A 27,941-nucleotide genomic window follows, 5' to 3' on the forward strand; every position below is an offset into this window, starting at 1 on the left:
GGTATATATTTTCATATATATTCTTTAATCTAGAAATTTTCTGAAAGTTGAGATTTGACATTTGATCTCTTTTTCAGACACTAGAGTCAATGAATGCTGGAAAACTATTTGCCAGTTCGTATATGGTAGATGTAGGAAGCTCCATAAAAACACTACGCTACTGTGCAGCCTGGGCTGACAAGATCCAGGGTCGAACAATACCAATTGGTAAGTAGCTTTGAGAAACCACCAGGGATGGGGTAGGGCAGGGGAAATTACTACAGAGATGAATAATTCCAAACTCTTCTTTTAAAAATGCCAACCAAACAAAGCAAATTTATTTTCTCCTTGACTTTGAGAAAATTCAGTTCTGAACCTGAAAGCTCTGTTAAGATTTATCAAATGGCTTTTAAAATTGTTTCAGCAAAATCCCACTGAATATTTTAGCAAACACTGAAGTAAGCACATTCTTTTGGCCACAACTACTGATTTAAGACAACTGGCTCTCTAAGGACCCGAACTTTTCAAAGGTGGTCTCTGAACTTATATATTTGGGTTGTATTCCAATAGTGACATTTATAACTATCTATAATGTAATTATTTAAGCCTCCTTTCTTGTTACAGAATGAGTCTGTTATAGTCATCTGTACCTGGTCTAACTCAGTGTAATCAGACCAGGGTAATTCAACAAACTAATTCACGCTGATTTGTTTCAAATAGCTTTAGTCAGAACAAGATGGCACTGGGTTTATAGCTGACTTAAGAAGTCATGTGTGTGAATATGTGCGTATGTCTCATTTTAGTGAAGGCATGGGCACACTGAGATAGAAATGTGAAAAAGCACCAACTTGGAAGACAGTATGGGTGGAGTTTAATCCATATAAACTTATTGACTGTAGGACTGCAACCCCCTCCAGTCTGGTCCTGATGTGCACTTCCAGACTAATGGGAGCATCTAGTAGATTTGAAGTGGTATCTGGGAAGTTAAAAGGGGAGAGTGAGGCCATGGTGGTCCCAAGGAATTTGGTTCTTTCAGTAACTATTTATTTATCCTTTGACAAATGGGAAGTGCCATTTCAAGTACAAACAGACCTTGATAAGGAGAGTTCTTGCTGTGACGGCCAGGAGGCATCTGTGGGAACTAGAGCAGAACAGAAAATAAAGCGCAGTGTAATGCCCAGGTCGACCACATCAAACTCTGAGGCGTGTGACTCAGTCAAGTTCAGGTTGAAAGAAGTATCTTTTTTTTCTGCTTTTAATTTTATTTTTTCATGAATTAGGAGTGTTTGCTTCTGTAGGTACAAAAAGAACATTTTAGAACAAGCTACTAAAAAAAAAAAAAAAAAGCCACTAGGAAAGGCTACATATCTCATTGCTTTAGGAACTTTTTTTTTTTTTCCTACCATTTTCTAACTTTAGTATTTTTTAAATTCTATTACTTTTTTCTTTTTTTTAAAGCTTATTACTTGTAAAAGTTATAGCTGTCTTAAATACATTTTATCATGGTTCTTAGTCACACACCTACTTCCTTTCTCTATAAAAGTTTGAGAATAGAATAATATAGAAAGCAGCCCTCTTACTCAGTGAGAAATAGAATCAATTACCTTTCAGATCTGTACGAATAACTTCAGATATAAGAATCAGCACATAGTCAATTCCTATGAGGCAGAGGTCAGACATACCTTCACCTTCAGCCTTCATGACCAATTCTGACACCAGCCGTCTCTCCCACAGCACTCTCTGAGTCTCTTCTGGATTCAATAATATGTAGCAATGACCACACAGAACTCACAGACCATACTAACGGTTAAGTGGTTTATTAAGGAACAGGGTACAATTAGGAATCAGGATCAACAGGCTAGAACTCAGGGTCAGGGTTAGGAAGCATGTAGGCAAAGTCTCCCTTCTTCAGTGCAGGATAGCTCTCTCAGCTCTTCTTGACCTTGCAGGCCTCCTCTTGGTCCTTTCAGAAAGGCTCCTCTCACCCCACTCGGGACAGGCTCCTCTTGGCTGTGCCATTTATCAGTGCTGGCTCTGCCTCTGGGCCCCTTCTGGGCCTGTTGGTGTCTTCGGTGTTATAGCCCATGACCACGTTACAGCTCCGTTAGAGGTTCCTTTCCTCCTCTCTCTCTGCTTCTTCTCTCTTTTCTCTTGTGCTCCTTCTTGCTACTTCTCTTCCTTCTTCTTTCTGTCTCAAAAACCTCCGTGAGCTTGGCTGCTTATATACTCCTTGTTGATTTCAAGGCATGGCCCCTCTCAGCGGGGGCCACAAACTGGCCAATTCCTTTTTGGTAGGGCACAGACACTTCATTTGCATAGTCAGGCTATATAGTTACTGCATTTTCATAATCTATTGACTAAGACCTGTAAGATGCATACCAATCACAGGGCAGACTGTGGCCCAGGACCAGGAAAAAAATGTATCAAACCTGTCTGCAGCTTACCCAGGAAATGTCAATCAACCTGTAGAAAAGTAATAAACTGTCTGGGGTAGAAACCCAGGGCAAAGGTAATTCCTTAGGGCTGAGGGGAAAAAATCTCTCAAGCTGTTTTTCCAAAGAACCAAGGCAAACGCTACATAAAGGGACTCATTTCACCACAAGATATTTTCAAGTTTTAAGCATCTTTGCTTTGACCTAACTCAGTCTCACAATTCCAATCATTCCAAATTACAACTTAGGGGCTCAAATTTTCATTTTGTAAGTACTGGGAGATATATATATATATTTTACTTTTTGCCTACACCTTCCTCTCACATAAGCCTTAAATCATCATTTCATGAATGTCAAATATATTTGTCTAAATATGATTCTGTGTATATTTTATTTTCCAGATGGAAACTTTTTTACTTACACAAGACATGAGCCTATTGGTGTGTGTGGTCAAATCATTCCTGTAAGTTGGTCTCCTGTATAATTTTCAATCTTAATAATAAAATTCTAAGTAGTTGTAAATCTATTCAATTGAGCAATGAAGCTTTCTCCAACACAAATGGATCCCTATGTATTTGCTAAATTCAGAGCAAATTGTACGACATGTTGAACCTGAGTCTCCCTGTGACTCAATTTTCTGGATATGAACTTGGTTGTCCAGAAACAGTGGCGTCACTAAGCTTGATGTGACCCAGTGCTGAAACTCCTGGTGTCCACCCCACAGGGACCTCTACCCATACTAGACCATACAGAATCCTTAGTAATGTTTATTATCAATTTTACTCACAGGATAATATGTGATAAACATAGTTTTAAATAGCTTAAATGTAATATTCTTAGATTATATGAATACTAACAACAAAACTGTTCTATACAGTCTTTCTACGTTGAATTACAACATTATCAGTTACGTTATTAGTCATTGAGCAAAAGCTTTTTTAATTTTTCTCCTTCTTTAATTGCTACTTCATTCTCAAAAAAGTTATTGGTATAAGTTCACAGACTGTGATTACTACAATATTGTAGCTAAAGCCCCAGAGAATTTGGCAAAATCCGTGACTAGAAAACCCCGAGTAGCAACAGAAACAACAGCAAGGGCTTGTAGCGCGTGCAGACGAAACCACGTGATTCAAAACATGGTTGTAACGCGATAATAATGACAGCTCTGACCTGAGTGCATTAGAAAGTTCAAAAGGTAAATTAGCATAGAGCTTTAGCCTTGTAGGTATATTGATACATGTAAACTGGGCTTTCGAAAAATGTTTTGTTAGTACAACTACAGGGATATTTTTATAAAAAAAATCAATTTCTGCTGAAGTACAGCAAAAAAATTTTACAAACAGTCATTTTGGTGTCACCCCGTCTGACAGTGTCACCCAGTATGGTCCACACTCTCTAGAGACAACACTGTCCAGAAACCTCTCTGTATCTTAATATATCCCTGGAGTGTGTTTCAATATTAACAGCATCAACAAACCATAACGTTTTACTCTATGGGCTCTTTTGAAAAGCAAGTCGTATTGCATATTCTTTGTAAGATCCATGCTTTACATGCATGTGGCAAAATGGCCATCGCCAGCCCATCTGCCGCAGGACACCATTTTAGGGAAATGTCCTAGGCCCTACTACTCTCCAACACATTTTGTCTCCATGTTGGGACTTCGCATCATGGAGAATAGTAGCAATCAGATTGTTCAAATCCTAAAAGAATATCATTTTTCAATTTAAAATTCAAGAAAAAGTGCCAGAGGTATTTGGAGCACTATAGGGAACATATCCTGCCCTTAGATAAGAAGCTCTGATGCGCCACATTCCTCTCAGAGAAGGTAGGATTCTAAGGCATCAGGACGATTTCCTTTGAACCCCAACAAACGAGAACATCTAAATGATTTCACTTTGGCTGGCATATCCAAAAGTGCCAAATGAAAAGATGATGAAGGGTCCGGAAGCTGAATCTCTTGCTACAATGATTTTGGAAAAAATCAGCATTTTGAATGATTCATTAGTTCAAAAATATCGATAAAAGCTACATAATCCTGAATACTAATAATAGCTAGTATTTATTGTACTATGGTGAATGGCGGAGCCCTGGTGGTGCAGTAGTTCAGAGCTAGCTTGACTGCTAACCAAAGTTCAGCAGTTTGAAGCCACCAGCCGCTCCTTAGAAGCCTTGTGGAGCAGCTCTACTCCGTCCTATAGGGTTGCTATGGGTCCGAATCAACCTGACAGCAATGGGTTTTATGGTGAACTAGTCAGTGACTGTTCACTGTTCATAAGCACTTGGCCTACGTTCTCGATTAATTCTCAGGACAGCCTTCTGAGATAGAGAGGACTGTTTTCAGCATTTACACCTTGACAACACACAGAGAGCAAATAACTTGTGTGAGTTCACATGGCTGGCCAGGGATCGAGCCAAGCCTAGACTTCTTGGTTTTTTAACAACATTTTAGTCTTAAAAATAAGTGCTATTTAATAATACTGTTGGGTAAAGAATTACAGTAAATGACCTACTAGAAGAAGGGAATAATTATACTTTTTAAATGCAGGTAACTTACAGTATGTTTAATAGTAAGGGTGGACTCTCAAGCCATGCAGTGGTATTTATCATAATGGGAAAAGAACTCAAAACAACAGGAGTTGAATAATTTCAGAACTCTTTCCTGCTCCTTCCCCATACCTAATTTATTTAGAGCTTTTAGCATTCACAATTTGCTTTTAGCAATGAATTTAAGTAAGTAAACTATTCAAGATGATTACACAAAACTACTACAATTACCATTTAACATCTACAAGGTGTGTAAAATGTAAAAGTTTGATTAGCAAATGTGCTTTCCAGCACTAAAAAGACTCTATTGTTCTATATTCATCATAGTGGAATTTCCCGTTGATTATGCTCATTTGGAAGATAGGGCCTGCCCTTAGTTGTGGAAACACCGTGATTGTCAAACCAGCAGAGCAAACCCCTCTCACGGCTCTTCATGTGGCATCTTTAATAAAAGAGGTAAGTGTCCTAAATTGAAATAGACACAGGAACTCAGGAGTCCTAATTTATAATGGAAAGACCTCCTTTGGCGCTACAGTAAACTCCATTCTCAGCAAATGGCTCCTTGTTCAATGGTGGGGACGTCTTTAGCGTGGTCACTGGCTTGGATTTCTGGCAGTCAACCCAAATGAACTGCTGCTCAGAGATGCCAGACTCCAAGGCTCAGTGTCACACAGTCATCTTATGATCACTTTTCTTTTTCTTTTGCACATCTCTTGTGAACACAAATTCGTGTTGAAATTCATATGGCTTCCTTTCAAATGTTAAAGTGTAAGTTGGTTTGTAACTGCCATGAATGCTCTGCAAAGTTGTTTAAACTAGTCCATCCAAGGAGTCTCTGGGTAGTGCAGAGTTAACCGTTATTTGCTCTGCTGCTCATTGAAAAATTGGTGGTTAGAGGCCACTCAGAGGCACTTCACAAGAAAGACCTGGCAATCTACTTCCAAAAATCAGCCGTTAAAAACGCTGTGAAGTACAGTTCTGCTCTGACACACATGGAGTCACCATGAGTCAGCATCAGCTCGATGACAGCTGGTTAGACCACCCAGACGCTCCCTGGTTTGCAGCTGCAGCATCACATGGCATTCTTCCTCTGTCTCTCTGCCTCTGTATATCTTCTCCTCCTCTTTTATAAAGACACCAGTCCTATAGGACCAGGACCCAACCTGCTCCAGTATGACCATGTCACCCTAATTAATAACATCTTCAAAGACCCTATTTCCAAAAAGAATCACACTCACAGGTACAGGAGGTAAGATTTCAACGAATCTTTTTGGGAGATAAAATTCAATTCATAACACAGACACACCATCTTTTTGAGTTACTATTATGAGATTAAGGAGCCCTGTCAGTGCAATGGTTAAGCACTTAGTTACTAACTGAGAGGTCGGCACTTTGAACCCACCTGTGGCTCCAGGTTAGAAAAGACCTGACAATCTGCTCCTGAAAAGATCACAGCATAGGAAACCCTATGGGGCAGTTCTACCCTGTCCTGTAGGGAGCTGTGAGTTGGAATTGACTCAAGGCCCACCACCACCACCGCCACGTTCTGAAATTTGAGACAGCTGTCATTTGGACAATGCCTAAGTCAAACGTGGGTTTATCATGAGGATAAACGGTCTCTTGATACTGAACATTTGAAGTTATTTTATGTGGACTAAGAAATTAAATAATAGTAATAAAACTCCTTAAGTGAATTTTTCTTAGTAGGTGGTACAGTGGTTAAGCACCTGGCTGTAAGCCAAATGGTGGTAGTTTGAACCCAGCAGCCACTCTACAGGAGAAAGTTGTGACAGTCTGTTCCCATAAACTTTGCAGCCTTGGAAGCTCTGTGGGAGAGCACTACTCTGTCCTCTAGGGTCACTAGGGGTAGGAGTTGACTTAAGGCCAGTGGGTTTCGGAGGAAAATTTACAAGATTCGCATAGAGACAGCCTCAATCTCATAACCTCCTCTTCTTTCATAGTATTAAATTCTCTGTTCTGCTGTAAGTTTTTTGCTTTATGCCTTTTAGGCAGGGTTTCCTCCAGGGGTGGTGAATATTGTGCCCGGTTATGGGCCCACCGCAGGAGCAGCCATTTCATCCCACATGGACATTGACAAAGTGGCGTTCACAGGATCAACAGAGGTGAGATCATTTACTCAGGCTGGCAATAATGAATGCCAGCCTCTCCAGCGGTCAGAAGCATGCTTTGCGTAACAATTTTTGAGCCGACCCTTCCTTAAAAAGAAAGTCCCCTCTAGTGATTTGTTCCTGATTCTCACCTTCACGTATGTTTATAGAACATAAGCAGCTGTGGTTTGGAGGAGATCAAATATCTGTCACGAACTCAGGAGAACTAGGGTAAACGGTTCTTAGCGTGTTTATTATCTTCTCTGCCAGTTAGGCCTTGGTGTATGATTAGTAACGTTTACGGTAGAAAATATAAATTAGGCCACAGTGATTTGTATGAATGAACGTAATTTTATTATTGTGTAGGTTCTGAAAATTAAATAGCAGAGCCTGACCCTCAGCTCCTTATTTGGGGGCTCTCACTTCCCTGGACATCCTGAAAGGGAGCCAGAAGCCCAGCTGCCCTGGATGTTCCTTTGGGCCCAGCCTCACTTCTCTGCCTTCTTTCTGGCTCCAGCTTGATCATCCAGAACTTGAAAGAACCCAGCCAAGGGCACTGCGAGGAAAGACAGGAGGAACAAAGAGAGAACAGTTTCTTTCTCTGTTTGGGAGAATGAGTTCCTATCTATTGAGATGATTTTCTGTCCTAAGAAAAGGAATGGGGTGAAAGCACAGTGTTATCAAGCAGAAACATTCTTGAGCCATTCTATTAGAGCATGTGGCACTGCTAAATATTCAGTGCAAGAAATAACGCATGCTTCTTTTTGTATGGAGGATGAGGGGTGAGAGTACCCCCATCTCATACAGCTGCTAACACAAATCAGAAGGCACACAGTGCTGGTAGGGGGTTCACAGGATGGAATGATAATGTCTAATTGGGTGCTAAAAATTTCTCTGGGTTTCGAAAAATGATTCAGACGACATCTCTCCAGTGCAAATCTATGTTTAATCTACTTTTCTTAATCGACTTCTAGGGGTTTGATCTATTCCCATGAAACCTTTAGAAAAGATGAAAGCATTAGTAGATTAATTAATACTTTTTTTTTTTTAATGCACAATATAATTATAATGCACAATAGCAGGAACCCTGGTGATGTAATGGTTAAGTGCTCAGCTACTAACTGAAAGGTCGGTGGTTCGAACCCACCAGCTGCTCTGCGGGAGAAAGAGGTGGTTGTCTAATTCCCTAAAGATTGCAGCTCGGAAACTCTATGAGGCAGTTCTACTCTGTCCTATAGGGTCGCTATGGGTCGAAATCAACTTGACGGCAATTTTTTTTAATTTTTTTATTGTGCTTTAAGCGACAGTTTACATATCAAGTCAGGCTCTCCTACAAAAATTTATAAACACCATTCTATATACTCCTAGTTGCTCTCCCCCTAATAAGACAGCACACTCCTTCCCTCCACTCTCTATATTCTGTCCATCCGGCCAGCTTCTGACCCTCTCTGCATCTCATCTCCCCTCCAGACAGGAGATGCCAACTTAGTCTCATGTGTCTACATGATCCAAGAAGCTCATTCTTCACCAGTATCATTTTTTATCCCATAGTCCAGCCCAATCCCTGTCCGAAGAGTTAGCTTTAGGAATGGTTCCTGTCTTGGGCTAACAGAAGGTCTGGGGACCATGACTTCCGGGGTCATTCTAGTCTCAGTCAGACCGTTGAGTCTGGTCTTTTTATGAGAATTTGTGGTCTGCATCCCACTGCTCTCCTGCTCCCTCGGGGTTCTTTGTTGTGTCCCCTTTCAGGAAAGTCATTAGTTATAGCCAGGTACCATCTAGTTCTTCTGGTCTCAGGCTGATGTAGTCTCTGCTTTATGTGGCCCTTTCTGTCTCTTGGGCTCATAATTACCCTGCGTCTTTGGTGTTCTTCATTCTCATTTGCCCCAGGTGGGTTGAGATCAATTGATGCGTCTTAGATGGCCACCTGCTAGTGTTTAAGACCCCAGGCGCCACTCTCCAAAGTGGTATGCAGAATGTTTTCTTAATAGATTTTATTATGCCAATTGACTTAGATGTCCCCTGAAACCATGGTCCCCAAACCCCCACCCCTGCTATGCTGGCCTTTGAAGCATTCAGTTTATTCAGGAGACTTCTTTGCTTTTGGTTCAGTCCAGTTGCTCTGACCTCTCCTGTATTGTGTATTGCTTTTCCCTTCACCTAAAACAGTTCTTATCTGCTATCTAATTAGTGAAAACCCTGCACCCTCCCCCTTCCATCCCCCATCTCGTAACCATCAAAGGATAGTCTCTTCTCTGTTTAAACTATTTCTCAAATTCTTATAATAGTGGTCTTATAAAACATTTGTACTTTTGCAGCACAGTAATTTCACTCTGCATAATGCCTTCCAGATACCTCCATATTATGAAATGTTTCACAGATTCATCATTGTTCTTTATTGATGCATAATATTCCATTGCGTGAATATACCATAATTTATTTATCCATTAATCCATTGATGGGCACCTTGGTTGCTTCCATCTTTTTGCTATTGTAAACAGTGCTACAGTGAATATGTGTGTGCATATTATCCGTTTGTGTAAAGGCTCTTATTTCTCTAGGATATGTTCCAAGGAGAGGGATTGCTGGATTGTATGGTAGTTCTATTTCAAGTTTTTTAAGGAAGTGCCAAGTCGATTTCCAAAGTGGTTGTACCATTTTACATTCCCACCAGCAGTGTATAAGTGTTCCAGTCTCTCCACAACCTCTCCAACATTTGTTATTTTGTGTTTTTTGGATGGATGCCAGCCTCATTAGAGTAAGATGGAATCTCACTGAGATGAAATCTCAAGAAAACTACTGAGACTAACAGAAGAGCTCAGCAGGATATCAGGATACAAGATAAACACACAAAAATCAGTTGGATTCCTCTACACCAAAAAAAAGAACATCGAGGAGGAAATCACCAAGTCAATACCGTTTACAGTAGCCCCAAGAAGATAAAATACTTAGGAATAAATCTTACCAGAGATGTAAAAGACCTATACACAGAAAACTACAAGACACTGCTGCAAGAAACCAAAAGAGACCTACATAAGTAGAAAAACATACATTGCTCATGGAGAGAAGACTTAACATTGTAAAAATGTCCATTTTACCAAAGGCAATCTATAGATACAATGCAATTCTGATCCAAATTCCAACGACATTTTTTCATGCGATGGTGAAACAAATCACCAACTTCATATGGAAGGGAAAGAGGCCCCAGATAAGTAAAGCATTAGTGAAAAAGAACAAAGTGGGAGGCCTCGCTGTACCTGATTTTAGAACATATTATACCACCACAGTAGTCAAAACAGCCTGGTACTGGTACAACAACAGATACATAGACAAATGGAACAGATTTGAGAATCCAGATATAAATCCATCCACATATGAGCAGCTGATATTTGACAAAGACCCCAAGTCTGTTAAATGGGGAAAAGACAGTGTTTTTAACAAATGGTGCTGGCATAACTGGATGTCCATCTGCAAAAAAAATGAAACAAGACGTATACCTCACACCATGCACAAAAATGAACTCAAAATGGATCAAAGACCTAAATACAAAATCTAAAACAATAAAGGTCATGGAAGAAAAAATAGGGACAATGCTAGGAGCTCTAATACACGGCATAAACAGTATACAAAACATTACTAACAATGCAGAAGAGAAAGTAGATAATTGGGAGTTCCTAAAAATCAAACATCTACGCTCATCCAAAGACTTCACCAAAAGAATAAAAAGATTACCTATAGACTGGGAAAAAGTTTAGCTATGACATTTCAGATCAGCATCTAATCTCTAAAATCTACATGATACTATAAAAACTCAACTACAAAAAGACAAATAATCCAATTAAAAAATGGGCAAAGGAAATGAACAGGCACTTCACTAAAGAAGCCATTCAGGTGGCTAACAGGTACATGAGGAAATGGTCACAATCATTAGCCATTAGAGAAATGCAAATCAAAACTACAATGAGATTTTTTTTTTTTTTTCTTAAATACACAGTAGCAGGTAGTTAAATAACCACATAATATTTAAACACATTCAGTAAGCCTGTACTAATCTTTTGTTTAGTCTGGATGGAAACTTTTTATGAAGATCTGATATAGAGTTAGGAGTTTCTATGTTAATGGGTTCCTATGTTCCTAAGCCAAGTCTAATCTGAAAAACATTTTGCTGCATTACCTGAATGAGAACAAAAAATGCCACCCTCTTCATTTCGGTTGTTACACAACAAGCTTGTGCAGCTGAAATCCCCATCTTTTAGCCTTTGAGAAATCCTAATACTTGTTCTGTTGTATAGTAAAAACAACCCAAAGAATAAAAGAGTCAAAATGAATCATCTTAAAAAAAAGTAAAGATCATTTTAGTGGATTGAGGTTTCAACAAAAATAATGAAGGATAATTCATTATAAAACAGGCCAAGTTTTAGAGATGAAAAAACAAAAACACTACAGAAAATAACCTTGAAGGTAGGAGATCCACAAAGGAAGAAAAAACAAAAAATTTTAGAAACAATGTCTTTCTCTGAAGAGAGGCAACTAGCATTAAAGAAAAATCTAGAACAGTAGATTCCAGCCAACTGAGATAGCAGCACAGAGTACAGATTCAATTTCTTTCTTCTAGCTATACTGTTCAAAGATATAGCATGAGAGAGAGAAGTGTGTCAGCCACCACAGAAGGGAGCCCACAGTGGTAGATCCTATTGAGGAAAGGTAGGTGGTGGTAGGACATTGTCACTGCTACCAAGGAGGTAACAATCTGTTGGGAAACTTTTGTATATGCAAATGACACGAACTGAGACAGACTCTGAAGTAGTCCTTACAAAGGTGACAAATCTTGAAAATTTCCATTTTGAATGGTTTTCCCAAATGAAATTTAACTGTGGCACACATTTCCTATAAATTTCAAACACTAAATGAACCTGTCTTCATGAAAGCAGATTAAACCCCTCCTTTGTCTCGCTCCATTTCAGGTTGGCAAAATGATCAAAGAAGCTGCCGGGAAAAGCAATCTGAAGAGGGTGACCCTGGAGCTGGGTGGAAAGAGCCCCTGCATTGTGTTTGCTGATGCTGACTGTAGGTATCAGCCGCTGGGCTAACTTTTCACCCGGCGTCTTTGGTGATATCTGATAGTGCTGTACAGTGCGCTTGAATTTTACAAAGCAGTTTGCTCCGAACATCAAAGTGTAAGGCATGAATCAGAGTCCAAAATCACTCTTGAAAAATCTCATACATTGTCCTAAAGTTATAGCCTAAAGGCAGGTCTAACATATACACCCTTACTCCCTGGTTTGGAAGAGATTACTAATTTCCTCAGTGGAACCCCAAAGTAGATGGTTTGCATTTAGGGGTTGTATTAGTTTCCTAGAGCTACCTTATCAAAGAATTGTATACTGGTGGGTTAAAACCACAGAGACATGTTCTGTGACAGCGCTAGAGGACAGAAGTCTGAAATCAAGGGGCACAGGGCCATGGCCACTCCCAAAGCCTCTAGCAGAAGATCCTTGCCTCTTCCAGCTTCTGCTGGCCCCACGTGTCCACTGGCTTATGGCAGCACAACTCCATTCTCTGTCACTGCGGTCACACGGCCATCTTTTCCCTGTGTCTGTGTCTCTGCGTCCTTTCTCCTCTTCTTGTAAGGGCACCAGTCATTATGGGTCAAGGTCCATCGTAATGACCTCATCTTCTGCTTTATTACATCTGCAAAGACCCTGTTTCCAAATAAGGTCACATTCACAGGTACCAGGGATTAGGATGTCCACATATCTTTTGAGGGGACAAAATTTAACCCACAATAGGGACCGTGATGTTTGTTTGGTCTTTAATTCTGTGCTGTTACTTATTAGCACTGCATTAAGCACGATGGGAGAGATGCCCATCCTCAGACATATTGAACTGGGCCCAAATGTGGAGACAGCCGCTGCACATTTGTCATCTCCCTTCACTCTGGGCCCGACACTCATTAGATGAAACGGCCAGAAGAAGACGGCTCGTACTATTTAAATAATTTCTCTTTTTTTTTTTCTAGCAAGCATAATTGAATTTACATGCGTTAAATCTACAGCTATGATGGCGCTCCACTATGCAATAATATCCTAGGATCATTCTGATTATAGTACCAAGTGGACCCCCAAAATTCTCTCCTAAATCGGAGTCAATAGCAGTCAATAGACTATCAAACATTCATCCAATCTTTTCTTTAACGCCTGCATTATCAGCACGAGGCTATAAATACAAGGGTTCACGGAATTGCCAGTGTTGCTGCTGTGGTCTTCACTGAATATTTCTTTTCTCTTAGAAAATATTACCTTATTATGTTTCCTACAAACATAGCAAGATTCCTGATTTTACCACTTTTCTGTAAGATGCATCTGCTACAACTTAAGCAGGTGTGACTAGTTCACAAAATAACTAAAACCATAATACCCAGCTGCTATTAAATCTTCAGTATTTAAAGAATTAAATGCAATGATTTTTTTTTTTTCCTTCTTTAGGATCTAATGAAGCAATCTAAATCTTTCTTTTAAGGAATATTTTTCACCATCTCAAAAACTGGATAAGAAGAGTTTATAGGCGTAAACAAAATAATATGGCATTCTTTAATAGTAGGTTTTGAAAACATCTTTCCTAGATAAAGTTGTAAGGTGGGGGAGAGACTATTAGATTTTTTTTTTTCATATATATATATCACTTGTTCTATTGATTAGGGTATTTAAGAATGCTCTAAATTATTTAATGTAATTAAACCTTTCAGATTTTCTTTGTTACCTAATTAAAACCTGAGGCTGGAAACAAACATATACATAAAAATATGCAATCTTTAGAAAATATCTCTTCTTTAACATGACGTCTTCTTTGCAGTGGACAGTGCAGTTGAATTTGCACATCAGGGAGTATTCTTCCACCAGGGCCAAATGTGTGTAGCTGCATCCAGACTTTTTGTGGAAGAATCAATTTACGATGAGTTTGTTCGAAGAAGTATTGAGAGGACTAAGAAGTATGTTTTTGGAAATCCTCTGACCCCAGGAGTAAATCAAGGCCCTCAGGTGGGTATAAAATAGGAGGAATTCCATTTATCAGGAGACAAGAATAAAGTACAGGCAGCCCCAGGGTTATCAACATCCGACTTACGGACAATTAGCCAAAAAAACCCAAACCCGTTGCCAACAAGTTGATTCTGACTCACAGTGGCCCTTTAGGACAGAGTAGAACTGCCCCATAGGGTTTCCAAGGAGCAGCTGGTGGATTCAAACTGCCGACCTTTTGGTTGGCAGCCATAGCTCTCAACTCCTGTGCCACCAGGTCTCCCAGGGCAACTCTTACTTTCTTTTTAATGTTATGTAAATTTGCCTTCACTTCGAAAGGATTGAACCAGCCCCTACTCACAACAAATTCTTCATCGCACTCACCTTCACTGGTTGCATGTGTAGCTTTTCAATCATTGAAATGGCTTAGAGCCTTTTCCTGCGCTAAAGTAAGGCTGGATAAGACCCTAATGCACCATGTGACTTAAAGGCACAGTTAGGAACAGGTCTCATTGATAACCCGGGGGCTGCCTGTATCCTCTTTTCCTTCTTTCTTTGGCCTATTTTTTTACTGAGTAAGATTACTTCATGTCTCCACATCTTTTTAGGTAAAAATACTGTACCCGTCTGGTAATTAAAAACAATGCATCTATCATGCAACAGTAAAGGAAGCATCCGGCTTTTCCGTTGCCCAGTTTCATGCCTAGGAACAATTTGAGGCATGCTGGGAATTAAAGGTGTGAGGAAAAATAAAAGAATGCTCTAAATGGCTTGTTTTCCTCAATCTTAACCCCTCCTGATCCCTGTACACAGTTGTCTAACCACTGGAAGGTGGGGGCACCGGTAGTTCCGTGGGAGGACTCTCGCCTTCCGTGCTGGGGGTCCCCTGGATTCCTGCTAATGCGCCTCCTGAGCGGCCACCACCCGTCTGTCGATGGACACTCGCGTGTTAGTCTCTAAATCCTCTCCAAAGTCTTCAGTTATTCTGGCCTTCTTATGGTATGATGGGTATCCTAAAGGATCTCAGTTCCTGGGTTTGAGGCAAACTTCTCATTTTACTTGTTAAAAAAAAAAAAGCTAACCAAACCCAGTGTCTTCGAATTGATTCTGACTCATAGCAACCCTCTAAGACGGAGTAGAACTGCCTCATAAAGTTTCCAAGGAGCGCCTCGTGGATTTGAACTGCCAATCCTTTGGTTCGCAGCTGTAGCACATAACCATTACACCACCAGGGTTTCCTTGTACTTGTTAAAGCCCAGTTATTCCTTAGGGCTTCTGGTTTTTTTTTATGTTTATTAGTATCTGTAAGGGTGTTTCCTTCTTATCCAACTATCACTTTTCCTTCTTTCTCACACAGCTCTCTGTTCTATGTCTGTTATTCAAGCTCCTGGACCTTTGGTCTGAATTCTCTCCTGCCCTTTGGAGTCCTGCTCTAGAGCAGTGGTTCTTAATGTAGGGTAATTTGGGCCTCCAGGGAATGTTAAGCAATGTCAATAGATTGAAAGAGAAATATATATAAGGAGAGGGGAGGGGAGAGAAGGGAAGAGGAGGGAAAGCAACATCTAAATTATTGCTTACCCAACATTCAGTGGTATTATAATACATTCCTCTTATAGAGCACCTGCACAATTCAACCAGAAGCTCAAAAGTTGAACTAGAATACCTCATTATTCCTAAGAGAACAGAGTTAAATTACACTTTAAAAAAAAATTCCAATCCATAGGATTCTTAAGTACATAATCCGGTGATCTAACTGCTTAATAGAAGATTTTAATATATAAATTAATTGATTTTTATCATGGGTTGGACTGAATAGGTAGGTATGTTAGGATTTTGAGAACTAAGGACTGTGAAAAGCCCCCAGGGCTTCTTTAGCCTTGAAAACATTTGTCCCTTGTTAGGAGAAAGAGCTTCTGGAAAAGAGGCTCCCCCTTCACTGAGCTTTAGCCCGTTGCTTCACCCACTGGTGGAGGAGCAAACTGGGTCTTTTTTTTTTTTTTTTTTTTCCTATACTTATTTTTCTTTAACTTTTTTTTTTTTTTATAATAACTTTTATTAAGCTTCAAGTGAACGTTTACAAATCCAATCAGTCTGTCACATATAAGTTTACATACATCTCACTCCCTACTCCCACTTACTCTCCCCGTCTTGAGTCAGCCCTTTCAGTCTCTCCTTTCTTGACAATTTTGCCGGCTTCCCTCTCTCTCTATCCTCCCATCCCCCCTCCAGGCAAGAGTTGCCAACACATTCTCAAGTGTCCACCTGATATAATTAGCTCACTCTTCATCAGCATCTCTCTCCCACCCGCTGACCAGTCCCTTTCATTTCTGATGAGTTGTCTTCGGGGATGGTTCCTGTCCTGTGTCAGCTGAAGGTCTGGGGAGCATGGCCGCCGGGATTCCTCCAGTCTCAGTCAGACCATTAAGTTTGGTCTTGTTATGAGAATTTGGGGTCTGCATCCCACTGATCTCCTGCTCCCTCAGGGGTCCCCTGCTGTGCTCCCTGTCAGGGCAGGCATCGATTGTGGCCGGGCACCAACTAGTTCTTCTGGTCTCAGGATGATGTAGGTCTCTGGTTCATGTGGCCCTTTCTGTCTCTTGGGCTCTTAGTTGTCATGTGGGCTTGGTGTTCTTCATTTTCCTTTGCTCCAGGTGGGTTGAGACCAATTGCTGCATCTTAGATGGCTGCTTGTTAGCATTTAAGACCCCAGACGCCACATTTCGAAGTGGGATGCAGAATGATTTCATAATAGAATTATTTTGCCAATTGACTTAGAAGTCCCCGCAAACCATGTTCCCCAGACCCCCGCGCTTGCTCCGCTGACCTTTGAAGCATTCATTTTATCCCGGAAACTTCTTTGCTTTTGGTCCAGTCCAATTGAGCTGACCTTCCATGTATTGAGTGTTGTCTTTCCCTTCACCTAAAGCAGTTCTTATCTACTGATTGATCAATAAAAAACCCTCTCCCACCCTCACTCTCTCTCCCCCTCGTAACCACAAAAGTATGTGTTCTTCTCAGGTTTACTATTTCTCAAGATCTTATAATAGTGGTCTTATACAATATTTGTCCTTTTGCCTCTGACTAATTTTGCTCAGCATAATGCCTTCCAGGTTCCTCCATGTTATGAAATGTTTCAGAGATTCGTCACTGTTCTTTATCGATGCGTAGTATTCCATTGTGTGAATATACCACAATTTATTTACCCATTCATCCGTTGATGGACACCTTGGTTGCTTCCAACTTTTTGCTATTGTAAACAGAGCTGCAATAAACATGGGTGTGCATATATCTGTTTGTATGAAGGCTCTTGTATCTCTAGGGTATATTCCTAGGAGTGGGATTTCTGGGTTGTATGGTAGTTCTATTTCTAACTGTTTAAGATAACGCCAGATAGATTTCCAAAGTGGTTGTACCATTTTACATTCCCACCAGCAGTGTATGAGAGTTCCAATCTCTCCGCAGCCTCTCCAACATTTATTATTTTGTGTTTTTTGGATTAATGCCAGCCTTGCTGGTGTGAGATGGAATCTCATCGTAGTTTTAATTTGCATTTCTCTAATGGCTAATGATCGAGAGCATTTTCTCATGTATCTGTTGGCTGCCTGAATATCTTCTTTAGTGAAATGTGTGTTCATATCCTTTGCCCACTTCTTGATTGGGTTGTTTGTCTTTTTGTGGTTGAGTTTTGACAGAATCATGTAGATTTTAGAGATCAGGCGCTGGTCGGAGATGTCATAGCTGAAAATTCTTTCCCAATCTGTAGGTGGTCTTTTTACTCTTTTGGTGAAGTCTTTAGATGAGCATAGGTGTTTGATTTTTAGGAGCTCCCAGTTATCGGGTTTCTCTTCATCATTTTTGGTAATGTTTTGTATTCTGTTTATACCTTGTATTAGGGCTCCTAGGGTTGTCCCAATTTTTTCTTCCATGATCTTTATCGTTTTAGTCTTTATGTTTAGGTCTTTGATCCACTTGGAGTTAGTTTTTGTGCATGGTGTGAGGTATGGGTCCTGTTTCATTTTTTTGCAAATGGATATCCAGTTATGCCAGCACCATTTGTTAAAAAGGCTATCTTTTCCCCAGTTAATTGACACTGGTCCTTTGTCAAATATCAGCTGCTCATACGTGGATGGATCTATGTCTGGGTTCTCAATTCTGTTCCATTGGTCTATGTGTCTGTTGTTGTACCAATACCAGGCTGTTTTGACTACTGTGGCTGTATAATAGTTTCTGAAGTCAGGTAAGGTGAGGCCTCCCACTTTCTTCTTCTTTTTCAGTAGTGCTTTGCTTATCCGGGGCTTCTTTCCGTTCCATATGAAATTGGTGATTTGTTTCTCTATCCCCTTAAAATATGACATTGGAATTTGGATCGGAAGTGCGTTAAATGTATAGATGGCTTTTGGTAGAATAGACATTTTTACTATGTTAAGTCTTCCTATCCATGAGCAAGGTATGTTTTTCCACTTAAGTATGTCCTTTTGAATTTCTTGTAGTAGAGCTTTGTAGTTTTCTTTGTATAGGTCTTTTACATCCTTGGTAAGATTTATTCCTAAGTATCTTATCTTCTTGGGGGCTACTGTGAATGGTATTGATTTGGTTATTTCCTCTTCGGTGTTCTTTTTGTTGATGTAGAGGAATCCAAGTGATTTTTGTATGTTTATTTTATAACCTGAGACTCTGCCAAACTCTTCTATTAGTTTCAGTAGTTTTCTGGAGGATTCCTTAGGGTTTTCTGTGTATATAATCATGTCATCTGCAAATAGTGATAACTTTACTTCTTCCTTGCCAATCCGGATACCTTTTATTTCTTTGTCTAGCCTGATTGCCCTGGCTAAGACTTCCAACACGATGTTGAATAAGAGCGGTGATAAAGGGCATCCTTGTCTGGTTCCCGTTCTCAAGGGAAATGCTTTCAGGTTCTCTCCATTTAGAGTGACATTGGCTGTTGGCTTTGCATAGATGCCCTTTATTATGTTGAGGAATTTTCCTTCAATTCCTATTTTGGTAAGAGTTTTTATCATGAATGGGTGTTGGACTTTGTCAAATGCCTTTTCTGCATCAATTGATAAGATCATGTGGTTTTTGTCTTTTGTTTTATTTATGTGATGGATTACATTAATGGTTTTTCTGATATTAAACCAGCCTTGCATACCTGGTATAAATCCCACTTGATCAGGGTGAATTATTTTTTTGATGTGTTGTTGGATTCTATTGGCTAGAATTTTGTTGAGGATTTTTGCATCAATGTTCATGAGGGATATAGGTCTATAATTTTCTTTTTTTGTAATGTCTTTACCTGGTTTTGGTATCAGGGAGATGGTGGCTTCATAGAATGAGTTGGGTAGTATTCCGTCATTTTCTATGCTTTGGAATACCTTTAGTAGTAGTGGTGTTAACTCTTCTCTGAAAATTTGGTAGAACTCTGCAGTGAAGCCGTCCGGGCCGGGACTTTTTTTTGTTGGGAGTTTTTTGATTACCGTTTCAATCTCTTTTTTTGTTATGGGTCTATTTAGTTGTTCTACTTCTGAATGTGTTAGTTTAGGTAGGTAGTGTTTTTCCAGGAATTCATCCATTTCTTCTAGGTTTTCAAATTTGTTAGAGTACAATTTTTCATAATAATCTGAAATGATTCTTTTAATTTCATTTGGTTCTGTTGTGATGTGGTCCTTCTCATTTCTTATTCGGGTTATTTGTTTCCTTTCCTGTATTTCTTTAGTCAGTCTAGCCAATGGTTTATCAATTTTGTTAATTTTTTCAAAAAACCAGCTTTTGGCTTTGTTAATTCTTTCAATTGTTTTTCTGTTCTCTAATTCATTTAGTTCAGCTCTAATTTTTATTATTTGTTTTCTTCTGGTGCCTGATGGATTCTTTTGTTGCTCACTTTCTATTTGTTCAAGTTGTAGGGACAGTTCTCTGATTTTGGCTCTTTCTTCTTTTTGTATGTGTGCATTTATTGATATAAATTGGCCTCTGAGCACTGCTTTTGCTGTGTCCCAGAGGTTTTGATAGGAAGTATTTTCATTCTCGTTGCTTTCTATGAATTTCCTTATTCCCTCCTTGATGTCTTCTATAACCCAGTCTTTTTTCAGGAGGGTATTGTTCATTTTCCAAGTATTTGATTTCTTTTCCCTCGTTTTTCTGTTATTGATCTCTAGTTTTATTGCCTTGTGATCTGAGAAGATGCTTTGTAATATTTCGATGTTTTGGACTCTGCAAAGGTTTGTTTTATGTCCTAATATGTGGTCTATTCTAGAGAATGTTCCATGTGCGCTGGAAAAAAAAGTATATTTTGCAGCAGTTGGGTGGAGAGTTCTGTATAAGTCAATGAGGTCAAGTTGGTTGATTGTTGTAATTAGATCTTCCGTGTCTCTGTTGAGCTTCTTGCTGGATGTCCTGTCCTTCTCCGAAAGTGGTGTGTTGAAGTCTCCTACTATAATTGTGGAGGTATCTATCTCGCTTTTCAGTTCTGTTAAAATTTGATTTATGTATCTTGCAGCCCTGTCATTGGGTGCGTAAATATTTAATATGGTTATGTCTTCCTGATCAATTGTCCCTTTTATCATTATATAGTGTCCTTCTTTATCCTTTGTGGTGGATTTAAGTCTAAAGTCTATTTTGTCAGAAATTAATATTGCTACTCCTCTTCTTTTTTGCTTATTGTTTGCTTGATATACTTTTTTCCATCCTTTGAGTTTTAGTTTATTTGAGTCTCTAAGTCTAAGGTGTGTCTCTTGTAGGCAGCATATAGATGGATCGTGTTTCTTTATCCAGTCTGTGACTCTCTGTCTCTTTATTGGTGCATTTAGTCCATTTACATTCAGGGTAATTATAGATAAATAAGTTTTTAGTGCTGTCATTTTGATGCCTTTTTATGTGTGTTGTTGACAATTTCATTTTTCCACATACTTTTTTGTGCTGAGGCGTTTTTCTTAGTAAATTGTGAGATCCTCATTTTCATAGTGTTTGACTTTATGTTAGTTGAGTCGTTACGTTTTTCTTGGTTTTTGTCTTGAGTTATAGAGTTGTTATACCTTTTTGTGGTTACCTCATTATATACCCCTATTTTTCTAAGTAAAAACCTAACTTGTATTGTTCTATATCGCCTTGTATCACTCTCCATATGGCAGTTCAATGCCTCCTGTATTTAGTCCCTCTTTTTGATTATTGTGATCTTTTACCTATTGACTTCCATGATTCCCTGTTATGTGTATTTTTTTTTTTTAATTAATCTTAATTTGTTTGTTTTTGTGATTTCCCTATTTGAGTTGATATCAGGACGTTCTGTTTTGTGACCTTGTGTTGTGCTGATATCTGATATTATTGGTTCTCTGACCAAACAATATCCTTTAGTATTTCTTGTAGCTTTGGTTTGGTTTTTGCAAATTCTCTAAACTTGTGTTTGTCTGTAAATATCTTAATTTCGCCTTCATATTTCAGAGAGAGTTTTGCTGGATATATGATCCTTGGCTGGCAGTTTTTCTCCTTCAGTGTTCTGTATATGTCGTCCCATTCCCTTCTTGCCTGCATGGTTTCTGCTGAGTAGTCAGAACATATTCTTATTGATTCTCCCTTAAAGGAAACCTTTCTTTTCTCCCTGGCTGCTTTTAAAATTTTCTGTTTATCTTTGGTTTTGGTGAGTTTGATGATAATATGTCTTGGTGTTTTTCTTTTTGGATCAATCTTAAATGGGGTTCGATGAGCATCTTGGATAGATATCCTTTCGTCTTTCATGATGTCAGGGAAGTTTTCTGTCAGAAGTTCTTCAACTATTTTCTCTGTGTTTTCTGTCCCTCCTCCCTGTTCTGGGACTCCAATCACCCGCAGGTTATCCTTCTTGATAGAGTCCCACATAATTCTTAGGGTTTCTTCATTTTTTTTAATTCTTTTATCTGATTTTTTTTCAGCTATGTTGGTGTTAATTCCCTGGTCCTCCAGATGTCCCAGTCTGCATTCTAATTGCTCGAGTCTGCTCCTCTGACTTCCTATTACGTTGTCTAATTCTGTTATTTTATTGTTAATCTTTTGGATTTCTACATGTTGTCTCTCTATGGATTCTTGCAACTTATTAATTTTTCCAGTATGTTCTTGAATAATCTTTTTGAGTTCTTCAACAGTTTTATCAGTGTGTTCCTTGGCTTTTTCTGCAGATATCCTAATTTCATTTGTGATATCATTAAGCATTCTGTAAATTAGTTTTTTATATTCTGTATCTGATAATTCCAAAATTGTATCTTCATTTGGGAAAGATTTTGATTCTTTTGTTTGGGGGGTTGGAGAAGCTGTCCCGGTCTGCTTCTTTAAGTGGTTTGATATGGATTGTTGTCTCCGAGCCATCACTGGGAAACTAGTTTTTCCAGAAAATCCGCTAAAAAAAAACTGCAGTCAGATCCCTATCAGAGTTCTCCCTTTGGCTCAGGCTATTCAGATGTTAATGAAGCCGCCTGGGAAGGGTGGGGGAGGGAACAGAGAGATAGGAGAGTAGCACCTCAGAATATAGCCAGAGTTGCTTGTCTTGCTTGGAATGACTGTTATATCTGAGATTCCCGCGGGCGCGTCGCCTATGTGTGCTGGCTGTGTGGAGATTGCCCCCGGGGGGTCTGGCCCGCTGGAGTCACGGTCAGATCCTCCGCTTCCAGCCCCACGCCCAGCGTCAAGGCTCCCCTACTGGGACGGTGCACTCTCAACTCCAAAATCAGTCGCTGCCTCCCGGGGACTTCTCGTCTCTCCAGCCGCGTGGCCGTGCCGCCCCCGTGAACTAGGTGGGCCCCCTCCCGGGGTTAGTTCAGATGGGTGGAGTAGCTCCCTGTGCTTGTGCCGCGACCGAGTGTCCTGGCTGGAACGCTGTTCTCCCCACTCCAATACCAGTCGCTGCCTCCCGGGGACTTCTCCTACCGGCTGCGTCCCACGCCGCCCGCGCGACCCGGCTGGTCCCCTTCCCGGGGTTAGTTCAGGGGGTGGAGCAACTCTCCGTGTTTATGGCGTACCTGCGTGCAGTCCTAATCCCTGCGGGACGGTTCCCCGGCTCGGATGCTGCTCTTTCTGCTCCAAGATCAGTCACTGCCTCCCGGGGACTTCTCCTACCGGCTGCGTCCCACGCCGCCCGTGGAACCAGCTGGTCCCCCTCCCGGGGTTAGTTCAAGGGGGTGGAGCAGGTCTCTGTGCTTGTGCCGTACCTGACTGGTACGCTGGCTCCAGGCTCTGGAAACAATCGCTGCTTCCCCGTATTAGTTCGTTCTCCGTCTCTAAATCTGTGTTTGTTGTTCAGGGTTCGTAGATTGTTATGTATGTGATCGATTCACTTGTTTTTCCGTGTCTTTGTTGTAAGAGGGATCCGAGGTAGCGTCTGCCTAGTCCGCCATCTTGGCTCCGCCCTCTGGGTCTTTTTAAATATATTCAAAATCTTCCTCATTGTAACAAAACATTGCAGAGAAAATAATCACCGATGATATTTGTTTGGGAAAGAAAAATTTAAAGAAGTTTGTTTTATTTTTCTTTTGAAGTTTGCAATCTTAAAGTATTTGGGGATTAGAATAATGCAAATATATGTATATTTGTATGTGTGCGTATATGACATATATACACATATACACATACATGTATGTTTGTGCATGTATATGTATGTCGCCAGGTATCTACTCTGGTCACATGCAGAGAAAAGTTATGACTTGGGGAACACACATTGAACAAAAACCCAAAGTCATGATTTGGTGGACGTAGTGAGATTAATGTCTTCGAATAGACCAGGGAAGCCTCACGGGGAGGTACGTGGATTCTTGACTGTTTACTGACAAACCAGAATATCTTAACTGGGCTGAGAGCACCTAACACCAACCTCTTATTCTGAATGTATGAAGAATTGCACAATAGATTAAATATAACATCTTATTAAACTAAAACCATTTGTCCTGGAGTCAGTCCCGACTCAGGGTGACCCCACGTGTGTCAGAGTAGAAAAGCATGCTCCACAGGGTTTTCAGTGGCTGATTTTTCAGAAGTAGCCAAGTATGGTGCCCAGTTATAGAAAATGTTTTCTGGTTTCAAGCAGCACTTAATACAGTTTGAATATGGGAGCTGGGAGCTAGGCGTGTGCATTTAGGAATAACTTTATGGAACCTTTCTCTGGGCCTTGGAAAATGGGGGAAGTGTGCAGAAGACAATGAAGATGGTGAAAAACACCTGTTTAAGTCGCGAGACGGAGTAAACTGGCAAGAGTCCCCCACCTTTACCTCTTGGATCTCCTAATTTTTTTTTTTTTTTTTTTTTATCTTTAATCCTTAACACCATCACACCTGAGACAAAGAGGCAGCTTTCACCAGGGAATTGGAGTCAGGGAGTCACACAATCTTTCAATCTCCCAAAGTAAGAATTGGGACAATGGTGGTCATCGTTGTTGTTTTTAGGTGCCCTAGAGCCAATAAGGAAACCCTGGTGGGATAGTGGTTAAGTGCTATGGCTGCTAACCAAAAGGTCAGCAGTTCGAATGTGCCAGCTGCTCCTTGGAAACTCTATGGGGCAGTTCTACTCTGTCCTATAGGGTTGCTATGAGCCGGAATCGACTCGACAGCAGTGTGTTTGGTTTTTGGTTTAGAGTCAATAACAGGAACCCTGGTGGCGCAGTGGCTAAGAGCTACAACTGCTAACCGAAAGGTTGACAGTTCAGATCCACCAATAGCTCCTTGGAAACCCTATAGGGTAATTCCATTCTGTCCTATAGGGTACCTATGACTCAGAATTGACTGGAAAGCAATGGGGTTTAGAGTCAATTCTGACTCATACTGACCCTATAGAACAGGTTGAAACTACCCCGTAGGATTTTCAAGGCTGAAATCTTTACTGGAGCACCTCACCAGGTCTTCTGCAGAGCCACTGGAGTGTTCGACCTTTCAGTTAGCAGCCAAGTGTTTTATCCATTGTACCACCAGGGCTCCTTTGAGGCAATGGGTGGCCCCCAATTCCAGTGCATGGGGAGAGAGGTATATGTTCCTAGCTTTCCCAGCTGAAAATCTGGACCCATTTTTTCCTCATAAAAACATTGTTTAACAAACCATTTCAGTGCTGTAATACTTGCCATACATTTAGATTTAAAGCATTAAGATGGTGACAATCAGGTCAGGCCAGAAACTGGAAACATATCTCCTGACAGTTCCAGAGGGACCTGAACCAAAGGAGGATGGGCAGGTTGTGGTCAGAACTTGCCATCGAAGGGAATGGACCAGGCCAGAGGTCAGGGTTCAGGGACAGAACCTGAATTCAGTCCTGTAGTTTTGGCTTTTATTGACAAATAGTTGTCTGATGAGATCTGAAGTTGTATATCTTGATTAATTCTTAAAATCCAAAAGGATTTGATTTCCAAATGCTGTATCTGATTAAACCCAGTACTGATGTTCCAGTTTTCTTCTTTCACTCCTTTTATTTAAGTTAGGACTACAGTGTCCAGGGAAATGTATTGGAATATTAACAGGCATTTATTCTAGAGTAAATAAGTGTCAGCTGTGTGAAAAGTTTTATCCGTTTTCTCTACTTGCTTTTCTTACATTAAAAAAAAAAAAAAACTGTAAACAAATGCTAACTACAAATATCTTTCAGGTTCCTTTCCAGAAAAATCATGAGAATAAAATACATTCAAAGAATGAATCACAACCTCTGTCAGCTGTTTTTATTCCACATTTGACATAATAACAATAGTCTAGCATTTTTGAACCCTACATTAACAGACCAGACAATGTGTTATCCTCACAAGTTGCTAATCTCTCTCCTCTCCCCCTTTTCTGGTGATTTTTTCAAATAGATTGACAAGGAGCAATATGATAAAATACTTGACCTCATTGAGAGTGGGAAGAAAGAAGGAGCCAAACTGGAATGTGGAGGAGGCCCGTGGGGGAATAAAGGCTATTTTATCCAGCCCACAGTTTTCTCTAATGTTACAGATGAGATGCGTATTGCCAAAGAGGAGGTAAATGGTTTCTTCCTTTTCTGTTCCCTTGTTGTGGTGTTTTGTCTACATGTGTGTATACAAAGTGTCCCTTTGAAATTCTGAGCTCTTTGAATATCTTTTCAGGAAATGTTACTCTTCATTTCTGTTATTGATAAAGGTTTAAGGTATTTGGGATCAAGACTAAATATAGTAAAGATTCCATTTAGCTGGCCAAGAATTTCCAGCCAAAGATGGATCAGGAGGGGTAACACTTTCTAGGTGTTTTTTTCACAGCGTTAAGGTAATGAAAAGACAATTCCATCTTCATGTGGCTTTTTCTTTTGAGATAACATATTTGAAAATAATTTAAAAGGATAAAGGGATGTACAGTTACAGTTTTTTAACTTTGTATGATAATTGTAGGTTCACAGGCTTTGAGTAATATAGAAAGGTCTCCTGTAATCTCCGCCACACTGTTCTCCTTTACAGCCCCAGCCAATGGCCAGCTGGTGTCTTTAAACACCTGCAATAGATAGCTCACTATTTCTTGAGAATGTTCCATGTTGGGACAGTACTGGTTACTAGAAAGTTTTGCCTCTGGCTGTCTAGACTTCCACCTCTTATATTCTTCCTGCTGTTCCCATATTTACCTTCTGCGCTTTTTCCTCATACTAGCCATTCATATATTCGAAAAGAACATTCATCCTCTTTATCACTCCCCACCTTCCATGTACTCTTGGCCCCATATTTTTTAGCTCTTATACTTTCTAATTTTCCTAGGCAAATACATTGTAGTTTAATATTGGGTGATCACCAAGTATTTAACATCAGAAAAAAAAAAAAAAAAAGATCCAGAGATATGATAAACAACTAGGAAAAGACAGCTTGCATTTAGAAGTTATAAATAATCTACCCCATGGGCACTAGGGGGTTTTAATAAATGCATAGATTGATTTGCTGGCTTTGGGCCATGAAGGTGATAAAATAAGAAGGCACTGACAACTCGGATACATTGAATCATAACCCTTTCATTCGTTAAACTTGTGTTTAGCATCTCTGATGTGGCAGAAGACCTGGGAGGGTTATCTTCCTTGCCCAGACATTGACATCATATGAGGGAAAAAGTGAAGAATCAGGTTTGCGAACAGGAAAAAGAAAAGTAAAAGCAAATGCATATGGATAATCAAGCGTACTTTGTTTCTCAATGTGAATTCAGTCCTGTAGTTTTGGCTTTTATTGACAAATAGTTGTCTGATGAGATCTGAAGTTGTACATCTTGATTAACTTTAGAAAAAAAACTAAGGGAAAAATCTTCGATGAAGAAAACATTCGTTGTATTCTTACAATGTACGTAGTAGGACAGTTTGCTTGCTACTTCATAGTAGCCTGGTGCCATGCGATGTGTTCGATTTAAATTTTGTAAGCTGTTACGCTACTTATTGCAGTAGCTGCTGTGTATCTGGTTCTCAGGTTGTAATATAAAGATTAGATTTACAACTTTTGGATTTTTACTTGACTCCATTGACTGACAGCCCTTACTGCTATGACTCTTCAATCAATGCTGAAAACCAAAAAAAAAAAAAATTTCTCTTTTCTGGTTTTTGCCTCCCTCATTTGTATTTCCCAGAAGACCCTGTTCAGTCAGTAACACTCAGAAAGCCCTCTTGGTTTTAAATTTTAATAATTGGTTTAGAGAAATTTAATATAGGAATTTAATTTTTAAAGGAAAATCCAGTTCTTTTTCTCCCACTTGGGCCTGAGGTAGAGATCCAACAAGCTGAGCTGGGCTGCCCTAATTCAAGATCTGGTGAAAGTGAAAGAGTGGTAGAAGCTGGAATAAGCCAAGTGTGATTTCTGTTTTCTGTTCCGTGATTACAGTCGTTGCCAATGAACTCATGCTTTGATTAGTACAGGGTGACTGGGGATTTAAGCCCTTGTAGTAAGGAGCCA

The 27,941-nt window shown here is 39.9% G+C and overlaps 1 protein-coding gene across 2 annotated transcripts in view; it reads left to right on the forward strand.

The window, feature by feature from the left end:
- Positions 1-27,941, forward strand: part of LOC126083321 (aldehyde dehydrogenase 1A1-like) — a 276,725-nt gene that overhangs the window by 237,832 nt on the left and 10,952 nt on the right. For both annotated transcript variants that reach the window (XM_049896935.1, XM_049896933.1), the window contains 7 exons: positions 78-207; positions 2,813-2,874; positions 5,284-5,412; positions 6,966-7,079; positions 12,029-12,131; positions 13,917-14,101; positions 25,866-26,030. In XM_049896935.1, coding sequence (XP_049752892.1) covers positions 78-207; positions 2,813-2,874; positions 5,284-5,412; positions 6,966-7,079; positions 12,029-12,131; positions 13,917-14,101; positions 25,866-26,030 — 888 coding nt within the window. The remainder of the gene's footprint in view (positions 1-77; positions 208-2,812; positions 2,875-5,283; positions 5,413-6,965; positions 7,080-12,028; positions 12,132-13,916; positions 14,102-25,865; positions 26,031-27,941) is intronic.

The sequence above is a fragment of the Elephas maximus genome, chromosome 9, assembly GCF_024166365.1.
Source record: "Elephas maximus indicus isolate mEleMax1 chromosome 9, mEleMax1 primary haplotype, whole genome shotgun sequence".
NCBI lineage: Eukaryota > Metazoa > Chordata > Mammalia > Proboscidea > Elephantidae > Elephas > Elephas maximus.